At 35.6% G+C, this 24,990-nt stretch overlaps 1 protein-coding gene across 4 annotated transcripts in view; it reads left to right on the forward strand.

The window, feature by feature from the left end:
* The window catches only part of Ptger3 (prostaglandin E receptor 3), a 171,819-nt gene that overhangs the window by 65,091 nt on the left and 81,738 nt on the right, over positions 1 to 24,990 (forward strand). The window contains exons 4-5 of one of the 4 annotated variants that reach the window (XR_012449861.1): positions 6,042 to 6,133; positions 8,187 to 10,601. The exons of 2 other annotated variants lie outside the window; for them this stretch is intronic. Coding sequence is in view for 1 of the 2 variants with exons in the window: in XM_074079764.1 (XP_073935865.1) it covers positions 6,042 to 6,133; positions 8,187 to 8,190 (96 nt within the window). In the remaining variant the exon portion in view is untranslated. Of the gene's footprint in view, positions 1 to 6,041; positions 6,134 to 8,186; positions 10,602 to 24,990 lie in introns of those variants that run through there. One more of the 4 variants, XM_074079764.1, reaches the window with a different exon arrangement.

Below are 24,990 nucleotides of genomic sequence, written 5' to 3' on the forward strand. Positions count from 1 at the left end.
TTTAATTATTTCAATTATTTCTTTACTAGATTATACATTCTTCAAGGGTGAAACCAAGAACTACATTACATATATTATTGTGTGGATTAGGAAAAACCTACTTGTTATTAAAAGCTTGGATTTGCATTTCAATTTTCTAAAATTATTTAAATTTTTCCTCCTTGAGTAGGTCGAACACTGTCAAATTATATCATGTTTTACTTACTAACTGATTAATTAATTTCTCTTTTCACATAGCATGAAAATATATGATTTGGCTTATACCTCATCAGAATTATTTGTTCATTCCAAATTAATGAGGTTTCATTATATTCATATAAAAAAAGAAAGGAACAAGTTTGTACCTAGTAGAGTCTGATACACAATATACAGGTATATCTAGCCTGAGAGCTACAATGTTAAAGATGATAACAAACATGAAAAGTTACCCAATGACTAGTTTTATTAGCATAGGGATGCAATTCAATTAGAGGGAGTGAGAGAAAGAAAAGCATTAGACTGTGGTTAGCATGTGCATTCTGGTAAACAAATGCCTGCATTTGATCCAAACTGCTACTTCCCCGTGGGTGACCCTGTGCAAGGGACATATCTGTGACTCAGTTTCCTCATATGTCAAATGGAGATGACAATAATCCAATGAATTAATGTTGATAAAGTGTTAGAACAGTGCCTGAGAAAGGGAAGGTACTTTATAATTTTGGTTGACAGTTTAGAAGGGAGTTGAAAAGAGAAAAAAATAAAAGCAATAGATATATTGCTTAGAGAAGTTGATGATAAAGAGAAGCAGAAAATTGAATTGCATTTTCAGGAAACAGTAGAGTCAAGTACAGGTGTTGTGTGTATTTTGTTTCCCAAGATAAGGTCTATTTTAAAATAGAAGTCAGTGGACAGAAATACAGAAGAGGGAAGGGATAGCTATAGGAGCATGATGATCTAGAACTAGGATGGGAGGGAATTCTAGAATAGTTTTCTCTGTGTTCTTCAAAAAATCAAGCCAGTCATTCTCATGTTGTGAATCTGGTATGTAAAGTCTGAAGGCAACAGTGCAGACTGTCATAGCCCTCAGTTGTCCAGGATCAGGCAGAGGACGGGGATAAAGAAGTGAACTGGTATGGATGAGCAGAGGGAACTCTCTAATGACATGCCATAAAGTAATTATAGCCCTGTGGTACAGCTAGGTCATTCTGGAAGGAACCTCACTAACAGACTAACACAATGTTCAGCACACAGAGGCAGTGTGTCTCTGTGAACACAGGCTCAAGCATCCTCAGCCAAAGCAACAGCCACAGAGTCTGCAAACAATCCATGGCAGAAGGCTCAAAACTGGGCTGTGTTCAGGGCCTGTGAGTGATTACTCATAAGTCAATCCTTTTACCACAATTGCCACAGAAAAATAATTTAGTCCAAGAGTCAAATTCAAATTCAAACCTTCTCCTACATATACACATTCATATAGACAGTCTACAGTAACTTAACTGAGTTCTTAAAAAATATCCTGTAACGTGGCTTAGTAAATAACACTGTTTCACCCGAAATCCTTTGGTTTTCTTATCCAGAGAGAGGAGCAGCTTTGCTGGCAAGTTGGATAATGTTCACATTTGACCATTTGGGAAAAATTCAGCAAACCTATAAGTTTATTTCAATAATAACAAAAGTATTTATTTTAAATAGGAAGACCTTGGGCAGCATAATAGCAAACAAATCTTCATGTTGGCAAGAGCCCAGGTATCTCAGAGAGGCTCATGAGTAGCTGTCCATTCTGTATTCTCAGGAAATGTGCATAATTTGCTGTGAATGAAAGTCAGGGTATTAGAGGGGTTAAATGTTAAAAGTAATGAATTTGGTACCACCTGACATCAGGTAAATTTCAAATACATGGTTCTACATTTTTTTCCTTCTACTCAAAATAATTTCCTTTTTAAATATTGCTTTTCCATATATATTAAAACTTTGGCCCTAGCTAAGGGAATTTCAGGGATCAGAAGTATGAGGGGAAGATTACTTTCAACAGGGCACCCCTCCCCAATCCATGTACTTGGGCTGCCTCTTCCTCTACTAGCTAAATGTAGCTTGCCAAATAATGTAACCAACACTGATGGATTTCCTCTTAGAGCCCTCAGGTCCCATACCAACTCTGTGTGCCCACACTGTTTCTGCTTATTTCACTGCCAGCCTCACATTCTGACCTTCAGAAGCTTACCACCTGGCACAGCTAGATGTAGCTAGTTTTATTTCTCCTCAAAAGCAGCAATGAGTGATGGATATGGGAGCAGAAAAGCCCAGACCCCCTTTTAGACATGGGACAAACTTTGAGGAGTCATTCATGTTGTGGAGTTCTCCTAAGGATCAGGTTAGTATTCAACCTAAGACAGCCCTTATGTACGACTCATTCATCCAAAGAAGTTGACTTGTGCCTGTGTGCTTTCTTCGCAGTTCAGTGAAGAAGAAAGATTTATAGTTAGGTGAAATGTAACCATGAGTATTCTCAAAGTGCTATTGGACATCAGAGACTACACATGTTAGAGTTAAGAGAAACTTTTAAGATAAGAGCATGCCATCATAACTACTGAGGTGAATTATACCTCATAGATTCTCATGAATGGTAAAATCTTTGTTTAGTTCTTGGCCCCATGATATTGGCCATGGAAGAAAAGTCAGACATTTGTTTAGAATTATATTTTATTCAACACTTATTAGACTTTAACTATGAACCAGTGTATGAGAAGCTAACATCTAGACTAATAAATACAATATGATGAGCTAAGTGCACTTTGAATGCTGTATAAAATGGTGTGGAACTATGATAGCAAGACTTGCACATTTCCAAGAAAATGGAAGACTGGACCTTACAGGATAAGTAGAATTAATTCTAGAGAGAAGTGTAAAGAGGTATTTTAGAAAGAGGGAATAGCACACTCCTCAGCAATTAGGTGTGAAAGTGTGCTGTCAGATTTCTTCTGGAAGACTAAGCAATTTAGGGAGTGAGGCAAGGTTTGCATGAAGATTAGAGGCAGGAGGTAAATCTGGAGGTGTAGGTTGGAGCCACTCAGTGGTGAACCTTAGGTACTTCAGGGCTTTATCCTGTAGCAGTGGAAAACAGATATTTAGGATATACTGATGTTTGTCTCAGAAACAATATGAAGGATATGTTAAAGAAAAGTTTGGGTCAGAAACAGCCAGGTGCTGGTGGCTCAAGCCTGTAATCCTGGCTACTCAGGCAGAGATCAGGAGGATTGTGGTTTGAAGCCAGCCCAGGCAAATAGTTTGTGAGATCCCACTTCAAAAAAATCTATCACAAATAAAGGGGGCTGGTGGAGTGGCTCAAGGTGTAGTTCAGACACCAATACTGAAAAAAAAAATAAAAGAAAGAAATAGTAGTCAAAAGGCTATTATTAGGTTAAATCACATGTAACTTCCAATATACAGCCATTTAAAATTTATTATTTTAGAGCAGTTCACAGCAGAACTGAACAGAATGTACATAAATTGCCCATATACCCCCTGCCCTCAAACATACATAGCTCTCTCCACCCCATGATCAATACCCCCACCAGAATGGTACATTTGTTACAATTGATGAACCTCCCATAACACATCATCATTAAGAGTCCACAGTTAACCCTAGGGTCACTCTTAATGCTGTACAGGCTATGGACTTGGACCTGTATCTACCATTCTATAATACAGAACAGTCTCACTGTGTAGACTGCCAAGCATTTTTAGGGACAGCGAAAGTACCTAACCATTTTTACCTAACAAAAATTACAATTTAATATGGTTCAAACTGATACACTAGCCAAGAATGAGGGTGAACATCTGAAGAATGGCCGAAAGACTAGAAAAGAAGAATCAAGTGAAAAGATAATTAAGAAAGAAAATTGACAGCCTGAAATGAACGATCTACTGATTTTTATGAGCAGAGTGAACTGCATACATCAGGTGTGTCAGTGAAGCAAAGACTGTTAATGATAATAAAGGAGGGAATGGTGGAGCATCCTTGGCAAATAAGGTCCCACCAGTGAAGTAATTTACACAGTACAATAGGGAAGCAAACCACGCTTCAGAACCCCTGGCTCTTCACAGATTACCTTGCAGTTCCCGGTTCCTTTATTCTTTTTCTACTATTTGACATTGGACAGGCACATGATATCCAAATTCCTGAAGTTATATGTAAGCGCAAGTGTGTTTACTTCTTTAAAGCGGGGCAGTAAACAAGAACCAATTAGCATAACAGCAGCAAGAGAAGCCTAGTGATTATCTAGATTTTTCTTTAGCCTAGGTAGGACTTTTTCATATAGGAAGGCAACAGGGGCTCTGAAAGTCTCACAGAATAAATAGGAAGTTTTTCTCCCCCCAAGTCTGGCCATGCTTTCAGAGTCCTAATATTTCAATGAAAAGTACCACTAACCTTTTTTATATTTGAAAAAAATATAAATATGTCTATTTATATTCTGAAATAGATATTGCCCAAGTATAAGTTCTACTGCAAAGAAGATATGTCATTTTACGACCCTTCAGACACTGCCTTCCTAAAAATTATCCATTTTTTAGCATAGCCAAGTACTGGAAAGCTACACGTCTGTACAAACAACCTATTTAATGTCATACCACTAGGCTATGGATGCTACCTCAGGTGATCTTAGCTACATTTTTGAGAGAAAAAAATACTCTAGGAAGTCAGCAAAAAAAAAAAAAAAAAGACTGACATGCTGCATTTTATTTCTTTCTGCTTTTTTCTTATAGCAATTTCTTGTAATAGTTTCATTCCATTCTGTTTTTTTCTTGTAGAAATGCTTTAAAAAAGAATGATTTTTTCAGCTATGAGAAAATATTTTCTTAGAAATTTTCAGTTGCATTCAATGAATGTAGGTTATAATTTGGAGAATGCTATTGGGGGATGGACCTCAGGACCAATTTTACAGCATCATTCATTTATGCCACAAAAACTTATTGACCATGACCTAGAGGCCAGGCACTGTGATTGCTGCTGGAGATGTAGTGGCAAGCAGAAGCAGAGTTCTTGCCCTCATGAAGCTTATAGATTAGGTAAAATGATAAATATTAAATGAGTAATCACAAAAAGAGCTGTTGGTTTTAAAATATAATGAGTTTCAAAAGAGAAAAATAATGAGCTGGGTGTAGTGGTATGTATCTGTAATCCCAGCCACTTGGAAGGTAGCAAGACACTATTTGATGAACAAACTAAAGCAAAAAAAGGTTGGGGAGAGGCGTGGCCCAAGTGGTAGAGTGATTGTCTAACAAGTGCAAGACCCTGATTCAATCCCCAGTACTGAAAAAAAAGAAAAAGAAAAAGAAAAGATGAGAAAAGAAAAGAATAAATACGATGGGGAGCCAGTCCTAGTGGCTAGCCTTCCTTAGGTATTTTCTAAGGAAATAAGTTTTCAAGTTGAGACTGTAAGGTGAGGAGAAGTTAGCTAAGTTATGAAGGAACAGAGTAACCTGCACGTGCAAAGGCCTTGAGATAGAAAGGAGGATGACACATTCATGATGTTCAGAGATGGCTAATATGACCTGAGCACACAAAAGCGAGGGGCAAAATGTTGGAAATGAGGCTAGAGTTTCAGCCAAAGACCTGAGCACACAGGACCCTTAAGGTCAAGTTAAGAATTCTGGTCTACATCTTAAGAGCAATAGGAAGTAATGAAAAGCAATAAGCTGGAGAGTAGTAGAACTAGATTTACCTATGCCAAATCATTTAGAGGCAATGAGTCTTTATTCAGCACTTAACAAATAGTGGGATGACTGCTCTAGAGATTTACAAACCATGTTAGACCCAGTCTCTGATCTCAATATTTGATGTGAATGAGTAGGAAGAATTAGAAGTGTGAGTCTAAGTATGGAGGTAGAATGAGATGGTCTTGGGAAGATAATAGCTAAAACATCTTGATTGACTTTCTCATAATCAATTTTAGTCAATGAGCTGATTTCGGTTTTCTTTTAAAATGTTCCCAGGAGTGTCATCTAACAAAAGGAGTAGTAATAAATAATTCTGTGTCCTGAAATCCTCTGTCTATTTACAGATCAGGTACCACACAAACAGCTATGCCTCCAGCTCCACCTCCTTACCCCACCAGTGTTCCTCAACCTTGACGTGGAATGACCATTTGGAAAGGTGAGATTTAGAAGCTGCCTGGATGGACAGGGTACCCTCTCCCCATCTCTCTGTTCTGATCTGAGTTCATGCTACAAAGGCAGACGATCTCTAAGAATTAAAATACAAATTAAGCCATACACATCTGATTGAGGAGTACTAGAATTCCATAGAGGAGTTGATGTTTATAAACTCTTCTCAAATTTCCTCTAACTAAGTAGCGTTCTGTGGCTGGTTGTAGTCTGGTCTTGTGACGAAGCAATTCTTCTACTATGAAGGAGTCTGTATGTCACTGACTTTCATAAGAACAGTCTCCAGGAGTATTTTAAGATTAAGTTACTGTGTTAATTAGACATTAGAATCCAGTGGGTTTACTGGATTCTACTTTTACTGAGTTGCCCTTTTGGTTAGACTTGTTTTGTATGAAATGTGTACTTCAATGAATGAACACTCTAGAAAGCAGAACATAATGTCAAACATGATGCATACTTGGTTATATTCAATTTTGAGCATCAGTTTTCACCCTCAAACACTTCTTTTCAATATTTCTGTTAAGGATTCAGGGTTATAGGGTTAATTAACTGAAAAGTCTGCTGGATATTATTGCATTGTGTGATCTATTTTTTTGAAGAGAGAATGTGAGTGAAAAGGTTTATTTTTTCAAAGATAGCACACTTGACTTATTGAATAAGTTGACCTCTTCATTATTATGAAAATTCAACATGCTCTCTTTATTTCATTCTTTGGTTATTCTCAGATATGATAGCTCCTCTACTTAGTACATGTCATTATTATAACATGGACATTCAACAGCTTTCCTTGGTCATTTGTCCTCCCATGGTTGAGGTAACTGAAAGATAATCACTAGTGTTTTTCAGAGGTTTTCAGTGGAAATAAGTGTACAACTATGCTAGCTGTTGATTCTGGAAGACAGCTTGAAAATCATGAGGCCAATGCAATTTTTATTCATCTCACCTTTATAATCCTATATTCTTCTTTTAGCATAAATATGTATACCTGGGCATTGTTTTGCTATATTCCCTCCCTAGGAGGGACAGAATGTAGGGAAAAAAAGGGATAATGTGCTCATCTCCTTGTTGGCATGTTCACTTTAAGGGTTTTTTTTATTTTTTAAAGTAAATCTTTTTATACTTTTCTCCATTGTAAAAAATGAACCATGCTCTGTGTAGAAACTTTGGAAAACAACCAATCAACCAAAAAATGCAGAAAGAAAGGCAGCTTAATAAACCTTAGTTCTGCTGCTCAGGAAAAACCTGTCATCATTTTAGTATAGTTTTCTTCTCTTCTTTTTTCCTTGTACTTTTCTTGACTTTATTTTATATACATAATGATATACATGCGTTGTTAAATCCTATTTCATGCAGTATAAACATTTCTCAGACTATTTGCAAATATTTTGCTATTATTTTAATATTTATATACAAGTGTATCAAAAGAGTACCACATAAACTGTAGAAACAGTTATGTAATCATGATCTGAGGTCACCTTTGGCACCATGACAAATGGTACTATCTCATTATTGGGAGACTGAAGGGCAGAGGGTCACTTTTTATATCTGTAATTTTTTATGATAAGAAAACTTTAAAAGAACATATAATATGTAGATTGTAATGTTCTTTAAAGATGCATGCAATCAGACTGCTTCCCAAAAGAATTATAGAGTTTTCAAATTTTATTAGCAATGTATGAGAATTTATGCTTTGCTTCACCCTTACTAGCACTGCATATTATCTGAAAAAATATGGAATAGTATGTTGGTTTGATAAGAGGAAAACATGTATTTCATCTCTATTTCAATTCACACTCTTCCTTTCTTCTTTTTAGACTATAATTATATACTTATTGAGACTTGATTTATGACTAGATTATTTGTCCATTTAAGGTACTTATAGTTGGTTTTATTTATAAAACACATATAATTGCTTCAAATATCAGTGCTTTGGCTATATGCTGCATACACATGTCTTACTTAGATTTGACATCATGCACAAAAATTTTTTGAAAATTATTCCTATCCATGCTTATGGCATCTTTCTCTCTCTATTCTAACAGATAATGAAAGAACGGAGGTGGACCTTTTTATTACAATCCCTGCTTCCCTGATTTTATGTATTTCTACCCATCTGAAAAGGAGAATTTTGTACTTTGATTTGGATTGTGTGTTTATTTTTTGTCTCATTTTTTTATTTTAATTTTTTTTCTTGTCAGTAATACACACGGAGACAAGTTTTATTATAACCCATGCCTCTGAATGCTAACGTGGCTTCTTTGATGGATTGTGAATATGCATTTCAGAAGTTGGGCAGGATCCCACAGTGTGATTGGTGGAAAAAGTGAGCCAAAAAAAGACTCATTTTCCAGGAGTGCTCTCCAACCTCTAACCTTTACCTGAATGACTCTTAGCCAATGTGGCATGTCTATGTTTTAACATAGTTTTTGAATTCACAGATGAATTTGAGAAATCTGTATAAGTTTTTGACAGTGATAAGTCAACACATTGAGAGCAAGAATTCAGTTAACAGGCCACGAACTTAATGAGACAGAAGAGCAGGCCTCATGAAAGCAAAAGGCATTATAACAAAGGGTATTTATGCTGAATGTGTGATTAATGTTGTGAAGATGTGTCTTTCTAGGTAAGGCATGGAAATAAAAGTTCTTATGTTTATAGGTCATATAGTAATTCTAGAATCTGCTTAGTTGGGATTTGTCTTTTCCATTAAGGACAAAGGAGTGATGGAGCTAAGGGAATCCTTAGAGTATCATTAACAATTTTGAAGCTAATTTTTAACTGTTCAAATATAACAATAAAAATCCAAAGCCGCCTAATTATTTCTTCATTTTTGTTTTACTTCAATCACCATCAATTCAAAAATTCTTATAATTTCTTCTCAGGCAGCATATAAAAAAGCAGAATTAATAAAAGATAGTTATTCTGTATCAAATTTTGTGACTTTTATGGAATAAAAGGATCTATTTTGTTATGTGTCAAAATAAAAATATTCTGTGAACTTTAAACAATATTTTGAGTCATCTAATAGCTTCCAGCTGATATGCCCTTAGCTGCTTTTAAATTAGACCCACCTTCCTTCCTCTTGTCTTCTGTCCCTGTTCCCCACCTCTGCCTCTCCCCTCACTCACTTAGTTCAGCATATATTCATCATGTCTATTCCTCAGGCTCCATGCTAAGGCCATATTGTCACTGCTGTGGACACTTTGAGAAGAGATGAAAACGTGGAATCAGCAGCTACAGGAGTCTACATTGTAACCCCATTGTCATTTTTGTCAACTAGACTAAACCAATAGTTGTGTCATGCTTCTTAAAAAGTTGAACCAGTTAGGGATTAGCTGTAAACTACAGCTTTCTTTCAGACTTGTATTTGAAATAGTTTCAGCTAGCCCAAGTCTTATGTTATACATAATCCTTGTTTCAAGTTTAAAGTCAATGAACTTTATTGAATTCCTAGTACTTGCACCCTCATAGGAATGTCCATGCTCCTGTCTATATGACCGCCATTAATCTAATGGCTATCTGCTTGTAATCTCTTTATTATTTTATTTTTATAACGGAAGATTCCATTTACAGAGGGCTGCCCTCACATAGTTAAATATAAGTAAGAATTCATATTCAAGTGCAACTGTTTTGATTCCAGGTGCACTTTTCTTCCTACACCATAATGGAATACAAGATTTGCTATAATGATATTTGATGTATAAAGCAATGTGAAGTAACCATAGAAGCATGGACTTTGTTATCAAACTTGGACTTCAATCTGGGTATCCTAACCCTATGACCTTGTGAAAGTTAATCTCTTTGAGTCTCAATCTACTACTCTGTAAACTGAAGATAATGCTTACTTGTAGGGTTATTATGATAACAAATATAAAATGCTTATAAAAGAAACTCAGTTAAGTATTAACCGTGATTATTCTTTATCCAGACTCATTTCCAACTCTTTAATGTGAGGCCTCATTTTCAACTATACACTGGCTTTCTGATTGTGTGGGTTTAAATGTTGAACAGAATCCATTTTAAAGCCCTGAATATTATTCTTGTTTATAATATCAGATGATTGTTTTTGTCCATGCAAAACCTGCCACAACTCACATGTTCAAATCTCACTTTTTTTAGGCCTTGAATAATTTAATTATTTTTCTTTCCTTACCTGTATCCCCAATTCTGAAATTGTATAGCACACATTTTAGTGATTTTTTCTATTATTCCATACATATTTGCATTAATTATGTTTTTTCCATTGACAAAACTCTACTCAGTGGTGAGCAAGACCCTTTTGTTTTCTTTAGGTCTTTTAGAATGAGTATAGTGCTTGTCATGAAGATAGATGATATTTATTTACTAAATTTAGCAAAGATAACATTTATATATGAGATTAGTAGTTTAAAAGTTAAATGGGGCTGGCATAGTGTCTCAGGTGGTAGAGTGCCTGCTTAGCAAGTATGAAACCCTGAGTTCAAACCCCAATACTGGCAAAAAAAGTTAAATGAATATGATAGAAAACCCTTTGTTTCAATGCTTCATTCCACTTGGGAAATTTCATGCTAAATTTTTCTTATTTAAATATGTCTACATTCAGGCAGAAAAATCACATTCAGTTTAATATAATAAAATTTATTAAAGCTCTTTGCTTGAAAATAATAAGTAATAAAATAATTGAAAATGTTTGAAAAATAATGACCAGTTGGCAAACATATTTCTGGTACATTGGAAAGATCTTTGCTAGTTAGAAATCTAATACAGTGAAAATAAGTGCCAATATAAAACACTCCTGATAAAGCCTCTAAGTAGGTTTAGATTTAGAGAAGTTTTAGATTCACAGCAAAATTGAGTAGAAGCACAAAAGATGACTTTACTTATAGTTCATAGAAATGTATTCAATGCATACTAAGTTAAGTTAAAATAGTAAATTCTTTTATATATCCTCTATTCTGGATACAATTCAGCAACACTCTTAATAATTTTTTTTAAGTGATGCTAGTGTTTGATTTCAGGGCCTCTACCACTTGAGCCAGGCCCCCAGCCCTTTTTGCTTTTAGTTATTTTTCAGAAAGAGTCACTCACTATTGCCTGAAGCTGGCTTTAGACTGCAAACCTCCTACCTCTGCCTTCTAGACAGCTGGGATTACAGGTGTGCCCAGATTGCTCTTCAAAATAGGGTCTCATTAACTTTTTTCCTGGGCTAGGCTTCAATCATGATCCTTCTATTTCTGCCTCCCAAGAAGCTGTGATTACAGGCATGAGCCACCACTCCTGGCTTTAATGATTTTTAACACGTGCTTTCATTTTTATTTTCATAACTATCTTTAGTAAACACAGATTCACACCACACCGTAATGAGGTTATAATGAAAGCAGAATTAATCTTCAAAATAAAATAAGTTCTCTACAAATGCTGCCAAAAAAAGTTCCATATGGAAAAATGGTGATTAATCCACAGTTTTGATGTAATTATAAGAACTACTGCAAATCTTTATTGAATTCGTTTGCAAAATATGTAACATTGACATGCTTTGTATAAGTGGGGTGTGTAGATATGGTTCCCTTCTCCTTAGAGGAGAGCTGAAGACCCTGCATTTTTATATCTACAAACCATAAAGGCCTCCCCCTACACTCTGGCTAAGTGCACAACAACAGGGAAAATCAGCATAGACCCAGGACTGATATTCACAGACACGATCTACTTGGATGAAAGTGTGAGGCATACTGAAGAAGGAAGCTGAGAGTGAACACATTGGTATAGCCACAGTCTGAAAGCTGCTTTAATAATTTTTAAACTCTTAGTTTATCCTGTAAGTAAACTAGTTTCTTTCTTTTCTAAACTTACTGATAGTGCAGTTGATGTTTTCAATTTTTTTAACTATAGTTAAATATTTAGCTTGGTTTTGAATTATTTGTATTTATTACTGTGGTCTGTTTTCTCTCCTCTGGTAGAGGGCATCATAGCCCTAAAAGAAGACTTCCCATTGAGGAGACTCCCATAAAAATACTGAAAGAGATATCTGTCCCATAAGATGCATAGAAATATAATAATAAATATGAAACAGTCAGGCAATATGACTCCTCCTAAAGCTCATAACTCCTCAGTTAACAGTCCAAAGATATTGAAATGTTTGTCATGCCAGACAAAAAATCCAAAAGCCCAGTTTTAGAATGATCAATAATCTCAAAGATGATTCAAACAAATGAAGTAAGAAAGTCAATTCATGACCTGGACATGAAAGTCAGCAACATGGATGAGAAATTCAGCAAAGGCAAAAAGATTCTGAAAAAAAAGAACAATGGAAATGAAAAACACAATAAATCAAATAAAAACATAGTTGAAGTCATCATTGATAGAATAGATCAAGCAGAAGCAGAAAAGAATAACAAGAATTGAAGGACTGGTGGAATGGCTTAAAACTCCCAATGACACACTTGACAGAATTGTATCAGACCACTCTGCAGAAACCCTACAGGCCAGGAAAGCATAGGATGATATATTTTAAGCCCTGAGAGAAAACAACTGGATTACTATATCCAGTGAAGTTATCATTTAAAAATTGATAGAGAAACAAAAAACTTCCAAGATAAGCACAATCTAAAGCAATTCATGACCAAAATGGAAGCAAGAAGATGTAAATAATTTAAAGACATCTATAATGAATAATGAGATTGAAACATAATAAAGAGTTTCCTAGGCTGGGAGTGTGGCTCCTGCCTAGCAAGTGTGAGGCCCTGAGTTTAAAACCCAGGAGAGGGTTTTAATAATATAATAGCATATTATTCAGCCATGAAGAAGAATGAATTCCTGTCATTTGAGGAAAAAATGGATGGAACTGGAGATCATTATGTAAAGCAAAATAAGAAATACTCAGAAAGACAAATACCAAATGATTTCTCATATGCTGAATCTAGATTTTTTTTAAAGGACATGAAAGTGGAAGAAGGACCATTTGGAGGGAGAGGAGTGACAGGAAAAGGTAGGGCAATAGAAGAGTGTGATGGGGTGAAAATGATCTAAATACAATGAATGTATGGAAAAATGTCATGATGACCCATTATGCTTACAATGATATACACTCAAAATCAGAAGAGAAAAATTAAGCAAACAAATAAAAATTATAAGAAAACCATTCTCAGTAATTAGGAGTACATATTTTAAATAAATCTACTGCTAAGATCTTGGTAATTATTCAGGTATCTTAAGGATCTGTTTGTTATATTCAGTTACTATGAATATTTAAATGTTTAACTGTAGGATTAAAATATTTGTGCTCATATTTTTCACTAATTCACTGAACATTTTGTTAATTTAAAATATCTCAAGGGTTATCCTACACATACAATAATTTCTGTAAAATATATTTTAAGAGTTTTTTAAAAATACTGAACCACACTATAGGCTCCTTGTGGGCAGGACCTGTCCTTTATGTATCCCTTGTACCTATGGAACTGTAGTAATCAATCAGTAGTGTAGTAATCAGTACTGTAGTAATAATTAGTACCGTAGTAATCAGTAATCAGTGCCGATACAGAACAGTGCAGAAAGGGCACAAGAAAATGTACACTAAAAAACTCAGTATCATTAAAAAATACAAAATAAAGCTAAACAAAGACTTAATTAAAGTGAAAGAAAACGGAGGTATGATGTGAATTTTTTTGCATGACTGTGCAAAGTATGGTTTAGTATCTGCTTCATGAATATTGCTGATTGTTGTGTTGGGATGGTGTGGGGAAGGTGCTGCTGCTCTGGTAGTAAAGAAAAAGAAATAGATTTTCAAGGAAACTTAGGTTAATATCATACTAAGAAAATATGAAGGTAGTGGGGAATAGATAGTAACATTCTTTGAAAGACTGGAAAAAATGAAAAGATCAACTTAATCTCTTCTCTATCTGTCTTTATATATTTACTTCTACAAGATTCTCTCAATATTTCCCTTCCATCTTCACTGGCATGGTCTAAATCTAAGCCTCCCTAATTTCCCCTCAGAATTATCTCACTAACAGGTGTCTTGCTTTTGATCTTGGGTCCTTTGGGTCAACTTTCACACCGATTACTGAGTAGTATGTTGTTAATAAAATGAAAATCTGTTATTTCCCTTCTTAATTCCTTTAATAGTTTCCCTTGATCTTCAGGATGAAACTGAAACAAGTTAATTTAGCCCACAGAGCTTTCTGCAATCTTGTCTCTGCTGAGGCTCTGATCCTTAACACCTCCACCTAGTTTTCCATCAATGTCTCATGGTGTTCCTCCTACACACTGGATACTCCTCTTCATCACATGACTCACCCTAATGTTTCAGCTCGAGTACCACTTCTTCCAAGAGACCTTCTTTCTTCTTCTTGGTTTATTTGCCCATCATTTTTGCTATCTGTGGTGGGATCTACATTTTTCTTCTCTATATCTGATGTGTCTGTTCTTATGTATGGCACAGAGCTGATACTCAACAAATCCTTGCTGGTGAAAGAAAAAACAGAAAGCATACAACCACCAGCTATGACCGTTTGCGCAACAGAAGTAATTCCAGATGATTCAAGGCCTACACCAGCCTTATGTTACTTACAACAGGTAATTAGCCACATTTTCTGAATAGTGCCCAATTGCTCTTAACTCATTGCACAACTAACTGTCTTAATAAAAAACCCATTGATATCACAAGGAAAAAGGACAGAGCTAAAAGGTAACTCATGGAGATTTGCCGTGGCATTTCCCAAACTTGCTTAATTATATTAACCACCCAAAGATTATTTAAAAAGTGAAAACTCTAGCTACATCCCGAAGGTTATGAGTCAGAAAAACTGGTGTAAGGCCTGAGGTTTTGTATTTTTTCAAATAAGCTCTTCCCAGGTGATGCTTCTCCCTGGGCAAGTATGGTATGACAACATTAATGCAGTACAGTATTTGCTAGGATATTTTCCCCAGCCCAGCAACATCAGCACTGCATGGTTGAATGTTAGAAATGCACATTTTTGGGCCCCACTCCAGACCTACTGAATCAGAAACTCTGATTTCCCCTTTTTATAACCAGTGATCTGTGACTTAGAGAAGCCCTCTGGCCCTTCTCATGCACACTAAAGTTTAAAAATGGTATTTGCTAAATGTGGCTCAGCAATCTGGAAGGTGGGTGTATAGTTGCAGATTAGGAAATTTATGTAGTTCAATTTTTCCTAGGACTAGGAAATTCATTACTGAAATCAAGTGTTGAATGCTGCTCCTGTTTTCACATCACTTTTTTAGTTTTCATTTTCTAAGGAGCAGTCTGGTTTTTCTAGATCTCTTTAAATTTCCTAATTAATCAGGGCCTCTCCACTTTCTCCTTCCACCTCCACCTAGACTTCGTAATTTCTTTCCCTACTTGAATGTCTCCTGCTGCTTGACTCCCTCCTTGACATTCGTCAAATGCTCACTGGCTCTATGGTTGAAGCTCATACTTCTGTAAAAATGTTTTTCAATATTGGAATGTATCCAGAGATCTGCTTTTTTTGAGGAAAAGTTTCACAGGGTAATAAATTATCTCATCCTCTTTACCAAGTCTTACCCTTTTTTCATCCTTTGGAAGGCCAGGGCATTGCTTGGTGATACTGTTCATTTGTAAAATGACATTCATTTTCATGTCTTACTCCTGGGATCACTAATAGCCAAATATTCTCATCTAGTGTACAGAAACAGAGATAAAAAAGGAAATATTATACAGTTAATTTGCTAACACAGAACTGAAAAAGGTGTATTAATATTAGTTTCCTGTGGCTGCTGTAACAAGTACCACATACTGGTTGGTTTAAAAAACAAAAGTTTATTGTCTCACAGTTTGGGAGGCTGAAAGTCCAAGACCATAGTGTTGGCAGGGTTGATTTCTTCTATGAGATAGGAATCTATTCTTTGCCTTTCTCCTCGCTTCAGTGGTTTGTTGGCAAATTTTTGAGTTCCTTGTCTTGTAGATATAGCACTCTGCTGCCTTCATGTTCACATAGTGTTTCTCCTGAGTGTGTCTCTGTGTTCAAATTTCCCCTTTTTATAAGGACACCAGTCATATTGAATAAGGGGCCTGCTCTACCTCATCTTAACTAATTACATCTGCAATGACATTATTTTCAAATAAGGGCACATTCTGAGGTTCTGGGAGTTAGAACTACAACATAAGAATTTGGGAGGGAAAATTCAACTCATAACTGAAGGGCTGGTTGGTTTAGGAAAGAAAATATGTAAACTCCAAAATCAGAAGACTTTGAAACCAAAGGGTCTGGGAGAAGCAGTTGACCTGGAACTCAAGATGAGACGTTTATTAGTGAATGAAACAGAGGTACAACTGCTAATTGTGACTTTTGAAAGTTTTGTGACTAAAGAAGGCAACAGTGGGATCACTGTTACCCTCTGTGCTCAGTAATGACATCATGCACCTGTTCAAATTCCCCTTTGTTCAAATGGCGTTGTAAATCCTTAGTCGTTCTCTTTTAAATGGATAGCATCTGGTTTCCCTTCAAATTTAAGCCTCTAGAAGAGTATATGATTTTGGTTTAGAAACTTCTAGAGAGAAATCTATTTAAAGCAGCAAAATTAACTTGAGTTGAGACGCTAACAACAGGATTCCTACAACCTTTCCAGCATACAGCAATTTGACTGTAGTCTAATTTGGTCACTTAAAATATGATAAAAAACAGCACAAATGATTTTTCCACCATATGATTTATGAAATTTGTACTGTTTACTTTTCACAGGGAAAATTTCCAGCTATTTTGGGTGAGCTATACAATTACTTTACAATTGTCTTCCTTAATTGCAGCTGGGGCTGGTAAGTGTCACTGAGATTCTTATTCAATTCCTCACCCTATTAAGTCCCACAGGCAACATTGAGTTGGGTTTTTTGTGACTACAGTTGGTGTCACGGAGGCTTCTAGAGGCTATTGACAGTCACAAAGAACTTTGTACATGTTTGATTCTAATACACATTTTGTGAATCTGATTCTGATATTAGGTTATGTCAATAAAACCCCACTAATGATACTTTTATATTTTATCACTTTATTTATGTACCCCTCCAAGTCCCACTTTTTAAAAGGAAAAATAGTGGTTGGAAAGACATGTACTTATGTTCTGGGAAGTGATCAACTGTTTTTGGAAAAAATAATGAAACTTTAAGCACATTTCTAAAGTTCTTTTTGTATCAGCACTTCTTGCTGTGTTTTCCTCATCACTGTGGTATTTGCCTAATACCTGACTAATGAGATTTAATCTGGTACAAAACTGAACAAACAATTTTCTTGAAATGATTCTCCAATAAAGGGTAATTGTAAGTACTTATAATCACTTAGGGTATCTCTTTATAGACTGATTGAAGGGAATAGAGGGGAAACATCAGTATGATCCTTAACAGCATTCACCCTGTCCTACAATAAGTTTACACTTTTCTCGTACTTCAAGGACATATAAGAAACAAACCTTCTTCCACAGTGGAGGTAGGTGAGGGGAGGTATCTTCTCCAGTGAGAATGGAAGTGACTCCTTGAAATGTCATAAACAGCAAAAGTCCAATCAAGCAAGACCCAGCCTAGACTGTGTGTTAGGAAATTCTTTTGTCTCTTAGCTTTACATTAGATATCTAGTCACTATTCTGAGTGGTTCTAAGTATATATTTCTGTAACAATCTCACCCTTGAATAAATAGTTAAAAAATAGGACTAAAAATCTTTCAGGTAAATAGTTCTTTTTTGAAAACTGATCATGAATTTCTTATGATATTAGAAATTTTATATTTTTTTATATTTCTTATATCTCTACTGGGAAAAAGAATAAGGGTTAGAAAGCATCAAGTGCTTCCCATCTCTGCTAACAGAACCATATCAGATCATTCAGAGAAGGAAGTGTGTTTCCACCTGATTTTAGTATTGATTTTCTTGGTAAGGATTTTTCTCTCTTTTTTTCCCTCAGTCCCTCCCTTCCTCCCTCTCATTCTCCCTCTTTCCCTCCTTTCCTTCTTTCATTCCTCCCTCTCTCCCTCCATCCCTCCTTCCTTCCCTTCTTTCCTTCCTTCCTTTCTTCCTTCCTTCCTTCCTTCCTTTCCACTCACACTCCCTACAAATATTTATTAAGTGATGAGATTCACTTGATTATACATCACTTGGGAGTAGGAATAAGAGCAGCTCTAGAACATGCAGAACTGATGTGATGCAAAGGGAAAAGGGAGGTAGCATTTTTAAAAATTACAATGGACAGATGCTTATAACCACTCTCTTCTTCTTCTTTTTCTTTTTAACTTTTTGAGACAGTATCTCCCTATGTAACCCAGGCTAGCCTCCCACATAGGTCCTCTTGACTCAGCCTCTTCAGTACTAGAATTACAGGTATGTACCACCATGCCTGGGCCAAATCCTGTTTTTTTCACTGTAACTTTCAAGATATTTCCAATGTTTAAAATTTATTGAGTTTCAATCAGTCTTAGTGCTATTATAATATCTTATCTTAACCATATTTATTATAGGATGTTAGAAATTATTTTAGTCATAAGAAAACAATGATAGTTTCTCACAGAAATGATGAGCTGTAAAGACATAGCATTCTTCTCCATTTCCTTTTCTTCTTTCATGTAGATAGAGAGATGAAAATTCTCTGAAACTGTATTATTCTTAGCCAGAATATATGAATATACAGGATACCTCACTTTAATATAATTTTCAAGAGCATATTTATAATTTACTTAACCCTCATATTTCTTTTCTTTCTCTTTTTTATTTGATAAATATGGAAAGCAAAATTTCACATTCCTACTATATAACTAAAATGAAATAGCTATGTTATATGCAGCAAAATGTTGTAAAGAGATAATAATACTGAAAAAACTGTAATAGTGGACGTGAGAGAGAATATTAGACCTGAAACTGCCTTTAGATACAAAGTTGTGCACTTACCATCTATGTGAATTTGGATGAGTGATTTAAAACCTTCATCTTCATCATTTGGAGCTAATATCTTCATGCTCTTTTCAGGGCAGCTATGAGGGTTAATGTGAGCATAGTATGTGAAAGCTCTCTGTAACTTTTTAGAAGTAATGAAGTCATATACCACTGGAGTGCCAGTTCCCACTCCTGGGTCCCTGGAAGACCCTGCCAAGCTTTGCAGTGTTTTCTAACAACTACCCAATTTAGTTGGTAACAAGCTTTTACAGATGAGAAAAAAAATGGCTCACACAGCAAGTAAGGTGCAAAGACAATATTAAAAACAGGTCCACTTGAACACTAACCTCTGCACTTTCTGGACTATATTGACTGTCACAACAACAACAACAACAACACACACACACACATACAAATTGAAGATCTTACTATTTAAAAAATTTTGGGGCAGTACTGGATTTTGAACTCAGAGTCTTTCACTTGCTAGACAGGCACTCCACCACTTGCACCATACTCCCGACACTCATTGCTATAGTTGTTTTTCAGGAAGGATCTCATGTTTTTGCACAGGACTGGCCTCAAACAGTGATCCTCCTACCTAGGCCTCCCATATAAATGGGATCACAGACATATACCACCACACCCAGTTTATTGATTGGATGGGGCTCTCACTAACTTTTTGCTGGGCTGACTTCGAGCAATGATTTCACCTCCCAAGCAGCTAGGATTACAGTTATGAACCACTACACCTGGCTGAAGATTTTAATATTTTTAATTAGTGAAAGTACTTCAGCCCTCATTGAACATGTCTGTTGGGACTCAGATAGGGAAGACTCAGCTGCACGACATCCTGATCAGAGATTCAGATCAAAGGAGACTAGACTCCAAAAGAGGGGGTAGAAATTGTTGCATAGCAGCTCAAATACTTCCAAGCAGTATTATGCTATGCTAACTTGAAAAGGAAGTACATTGTATTGTAAGGAAGTGCAAACCTATCAAGAAATGGGAAAGAAGAGCTGTGAAGTGCTGGTGAACAGCACTAACATCCACAGGAGAATCTCAGCAGTAAAATAGGATGCAAATGAAGAGAATAGCTGTGGAAGTACTGAGTTATAAAAGAGCAGGTTCCTCATAACTCAGCATGTGACTCCAAGTCCTGCTTATCTTAAGGGTTTTCTAGGGGTGACTGACCATGCGAGGTGGGAGCTCATCAGCAGTTATGGACATAATTTTAACAAAGCTGCAAAAACAGTTTGCTCACTTGAACTATCCAGTTAAGGTTTAAGGCAGGAGCAGCATATGACTCAGAATTGCTAAGACTGCTGCTTTAATCAATGGAAATATTTCCAAATGCATGGTGCCAGTGCAGCACAGTTCTGGAAGAAATGCAAGAGTATTTTGACATTTGGTGCAGAAGAAAGTTATCTGGAGTATATTTTGGTACCCCTTTCAATGAAATAAGTTCATGGACTTGTGAAGTGAAAACCATAAGCTGTTCAAGTTGCTACAGCATATTCTAATTCTAAGTCATTAGACTGGTAAAAACTTCTACATTTAGGACTTTATAAAATCTGCATTGACCTTTAATAAATAAGATACAGAGCAGAGTATGTTCCAAAAGAAAGAGCTTTAAAGAAGGATGGGTTCATAACTCCATCCTAAAGTTACTGTAAGAGCTTTAGTCAATTTCCTAATCTTTTAGGTCCTTGTTATTTTATCTTATTGATAAGTAAATATAGAAAGTACTGTCAACTCTACCTCCAGAATACATCTTGATACCATTCACTTCTCTTCATTTCTAATTCTCTTAATTCATAAAAATCTCATCCTTCATGTAGATTATCACCAATGCTCCTAATAGTTCTACTTTTGCCCCCTAACACATTTAGCAGACACAAAGAACTTTCCCATCCCAGAACCTTGACAAATGCTATCCCCCTCTTTTACCCTTATACTATAGGCTATAATTCTGTTTCTTCACTTGTTTAGTAGCTTAAAAATTTCTCAAAACTGTCTTTCTTGAGCTTCTTCTCTGTTTTATGTTCCTTCATTTTATTTGTTTCCTTCATGCTTTCTATCCAAATTTGTAATTTGTCTTTATGTCTTTTTTTCTGTACTAGAATTTGAGGTTCAAAAAATCAGAAACTCATTTTATCTTGCCTAGCCTTCTGTTTACCAAGCACAGTGCATGACACATTGAAGGTGCTACAGAAATATTTGTGCATGAATAGAGGAGTTCTGTGATGAATAACTGAGCCAACTAAGTATATCTCTAAGTACCTGGGTGGCACACTGTAAATATTCTTTACTTTTCCTTTACCAGTGTAATCCAGTAAATCTTTACCTCTTCTAATCTGTACATTTCCCTGATGAAGGAATACTACCAGTTTTCTCCATCACAAGTAAATGGCCTATAAATCTAAACTAAAAGGCAAAAGATAATAAAATGTAAGGAACTGAAGAGATTGGTCTTGACTTGTATATATTTACCTTTTAATACATCTATGTTTTTTGAGTGATGCACTCACACCCTTACATGAGATCTTTTCTACACAAAATTTGGATATTGATGATTAACTGACAAACACTAGTTTTTTACTCTCTTTAAGACATGCAGTACCTTTAATATTGGACAATGGCATTGCAATAGTATTTGAATGTTTTGTTGATATTTTCTCATATTTAAAAATGATTGGGAAATGAATATATAAAAATTAAGAAAGCAATGATAAAAATTCAGGGAAGAAAAATACAAATCAAGATGAAGGTAAAAATATTAAGCTTATAATAAAAGGTTAGCATTGGACACGTCAAAATTAAACTGATTAGTAGTGCCTACATTTACAAAGGAAAAGAATAAATTTTAAAAATAGCACAAAATGTTAGAATTTATCATCAGATGTCTTTAAAATCAGCTTTAGTTCTCTGTAAAACAGAATCACACCCTAAAATATGTTATCTCTTATACATTTGACCTTCTTAAACATTTTTGTCTGATTTTGTTTGAAAATAGTGGATTGACAATAGAATATGCTCATTTTTTCACTGAAGATGAACAAACCCACTTCATCAGTTTAATTATGAGCAACTTATGACCCAGAGAGGTAAAGGAATTCGTCTCACAGTTCTGCTCAATTCTTCCCAATCAGTTACACGAATTTTGAAGTCTAACTCTCCAGGTGCAAGAACTTGTGTTTAATTTAAAAAAAATACTTTGTAGTCCTGGAAAAAGTAGATGATATCCAATTCAGGGCAGAAAATATTAACTAGTGGACAGTCAGCAGTATAGATACACAAGAAGAAAGATGTTCAAAGTATCTTGTACTTTGTTTTTCTCTTGGATAGTTAATCCCTCCCTATGTAACAGGGTGTTTACTTCAGTCTGTGATCTAAGACCAGTGAAGGTGATCCCATGGGACCACACCCTGCACCATTTGAAATAACTCTACTCTAATAAATCAAGTCCAGAAGAATTTTTCTGACTCTTCTACGTGCCTGCCCTTGTTTCTTAACTTCTGCCAGGTTGTGTTGGAATTTGCCTCTGGACTTTGGCAAACTCTTCAGGTTGGTGTGTCTCATAGTTGATCTGGTTCATGTTCTTACTGTTGTTCTGGATTTGCAGAAGGAGTTTTGGAATTATCAGCCTCTAAGCCCTAACAAACCACCTATCTCTGTTTCCTCTACCATGTACAACCTGAAATGCAATTAATATCCTCATTGAACTCAAGCCACATTTCAAGTTCTCAATAACAACATGTGACTAATGGTTGCCACATCAGATAATGTAGAAAGTTTTACTGAACATTGTTTTTCTGGAGTATCCAAACCTTCACTATCTATGCCACCAGTTTCTCTCTAAAGATGACCATCTCTCCAAAATTTGAACAGCTCAGATTGGAATTCATCAATGCTCTTTAGCAAAACCCTTTAGTAAGTCTTGGTACAACTGTCCTTGACATTTCAATTAATGATGCATATCATTGGCTTCCAAGTTCTGCTGTAAGGCTTGCAAAGCCCATCATGACTTTTACCATTTATCAAGCCTCATTATTCCTCTTTGTCTTGAACTGACTTGTCTGAACTACTTTACATTTATTGACTCTAGTTTTAAACTTGTTTTTACTTTTGTCTAAATAATCTTCCTTTCCACTCCGTGTCTCAAGTATTCTTTGGCCTTGTGGGATACTTTAAAAGAAGGTGCTTAATCCTTTTAGACAACAAAAAGATGAGGGATTTATTTAATGTTGATTGACTATATCATTCAACATCAGAAAGAAACCTAGGGTATAGGGAAAATGTAGAACTGTATTTTGTACTCAGAAGATTATGAAATACAAAACTTTGTAAGGGAGGAAATATTAACCCCATGGACTTAGACTGCTTCAAGTGTTTTGTAAGAAATAAATCTCTTGTATTTCTATCTGCAGATTGGTGTGTTTGTTCTCTCCCACACTAAGAACTTTTCTCCATTCTCCTTTACCCCCCACATGAAGAGACAATGGAAGAGCTTTGTGATAAAATAGAAATTATATTTGAACCTATTTCAATATTTAGTTCTAAGAAAGCATTTTAATTCTAGATAGAGCCTTTAAGAAACATATTCAAATTCATCCTTTCTCTTTCTTTATGCTGTATTTAAAGATAGGACATTTGAAAAGAAAACATATCCACAGCAAGAGTAGAACTGTCAGGAGCTGGTCAGTTCTGTGGTCCTTGCTGTGAGGCCACACCCAATTTGTATCTTGTTTGGAGAGACCAGGCTGAATTCTAGAAAAGAATGCCAAAGAGTTGGGGTACTTTTCATTGAAGACAAATAGAACCTACCAAATAATATCTTAGACTAATATATCTGAATGGATACAAGCAGGGGCTGACACCTCACCTTCATAGCTTCTTCATTGATTTTTCCTGCTCTTTTTTGTCTCCATGTTGAGGAGGTAGAGACTATGGATACATCTATGCAAGAAGTGTATTTATTTTGAGACAGAAAACACAAGGAGCCCTTTCGGACATTTTTTACTGAAACCTTGAATATTGAACCTGATGCACATGCTACAGATAAGAAAATTTATGAGATTTTATAATATACCTACAATTGCAATATCATCCTGAAAATGCAATAACTATGAGAAAGATTTCACAAATGCCATTTAATAGACCTCAGTTTGACCAAGATAAAAAGAATTCACCTGAGCCAAGAATTTACAATCTCAATAAGCCAAGAATGGAAGCCCAATTGAGAAAATTTTCACAATTCAGGAAAAGGGCCATGATAATTTTTATTTCTCAGTTCATACAAAACTTGCTTCAGTGAAACATACTTATCAGTTTCTTTATTATTAAAAAAATCTTGTACAAGGAATGAAGTACCTAGAATAATCAAGTACACATTACTTAAATTTATGCCTGAATCTCAAGTCTCAGTAATTTATCCCTTCCCTTCCTTTAAACACCAAATTGGAATGCAGTTATTTCAAATTAATTGAGAACATGTAAAGCTCAATGGATCGTGTTCCATTTTGCAAAGAGTGTTGGCTCTGTATGACAGCAGTTACTGGATGCCCCAGGTAGTGAAGTATAACGCAGCAGCATTCTAAGGCATGTGGGAAAACTCTGCTGTTGCAGAGTTTGACTATACCAAAGCCACGCCAAAATTCCTGGTACTGCTCTCTGGCATTTATGCCATGCTTTGGTTACTATGAGAAATTTTTTAAAGAGGTTTGTTTCTTAAGATTCCCAAGCACAGACAAGTATTCTGTCAAAAAAACCCCAAATTATAACATCTATATTTCTAAAATTTTAGAATATGTATATAGAGATAAATGAAGAAGTATATGTAGTGCAACAGGGTCTCATAACTGTATCATGGTGCTTATTTAAAGTTGCAAGTACTCACCCCATCTGCTTTGATGAGTCTTTTGTAACCTGAATCTCAGCAAAATCTATAGTAGTGTGCCCAGGATGCTGCGATAAAGC

This window comes from Castor canadensis, chromosome 7, assembly GCF_047511655.1.
Source record: "Castor canadensis chromosome 7, mCasCan1.hap1v2, whole genome shotgun sequence".
Lineage (NCBI taxonomy): Eukaryota > Metazoa > Chordata > Mammalia > Rodentia > Castoridae > Castor > Castor canadensis.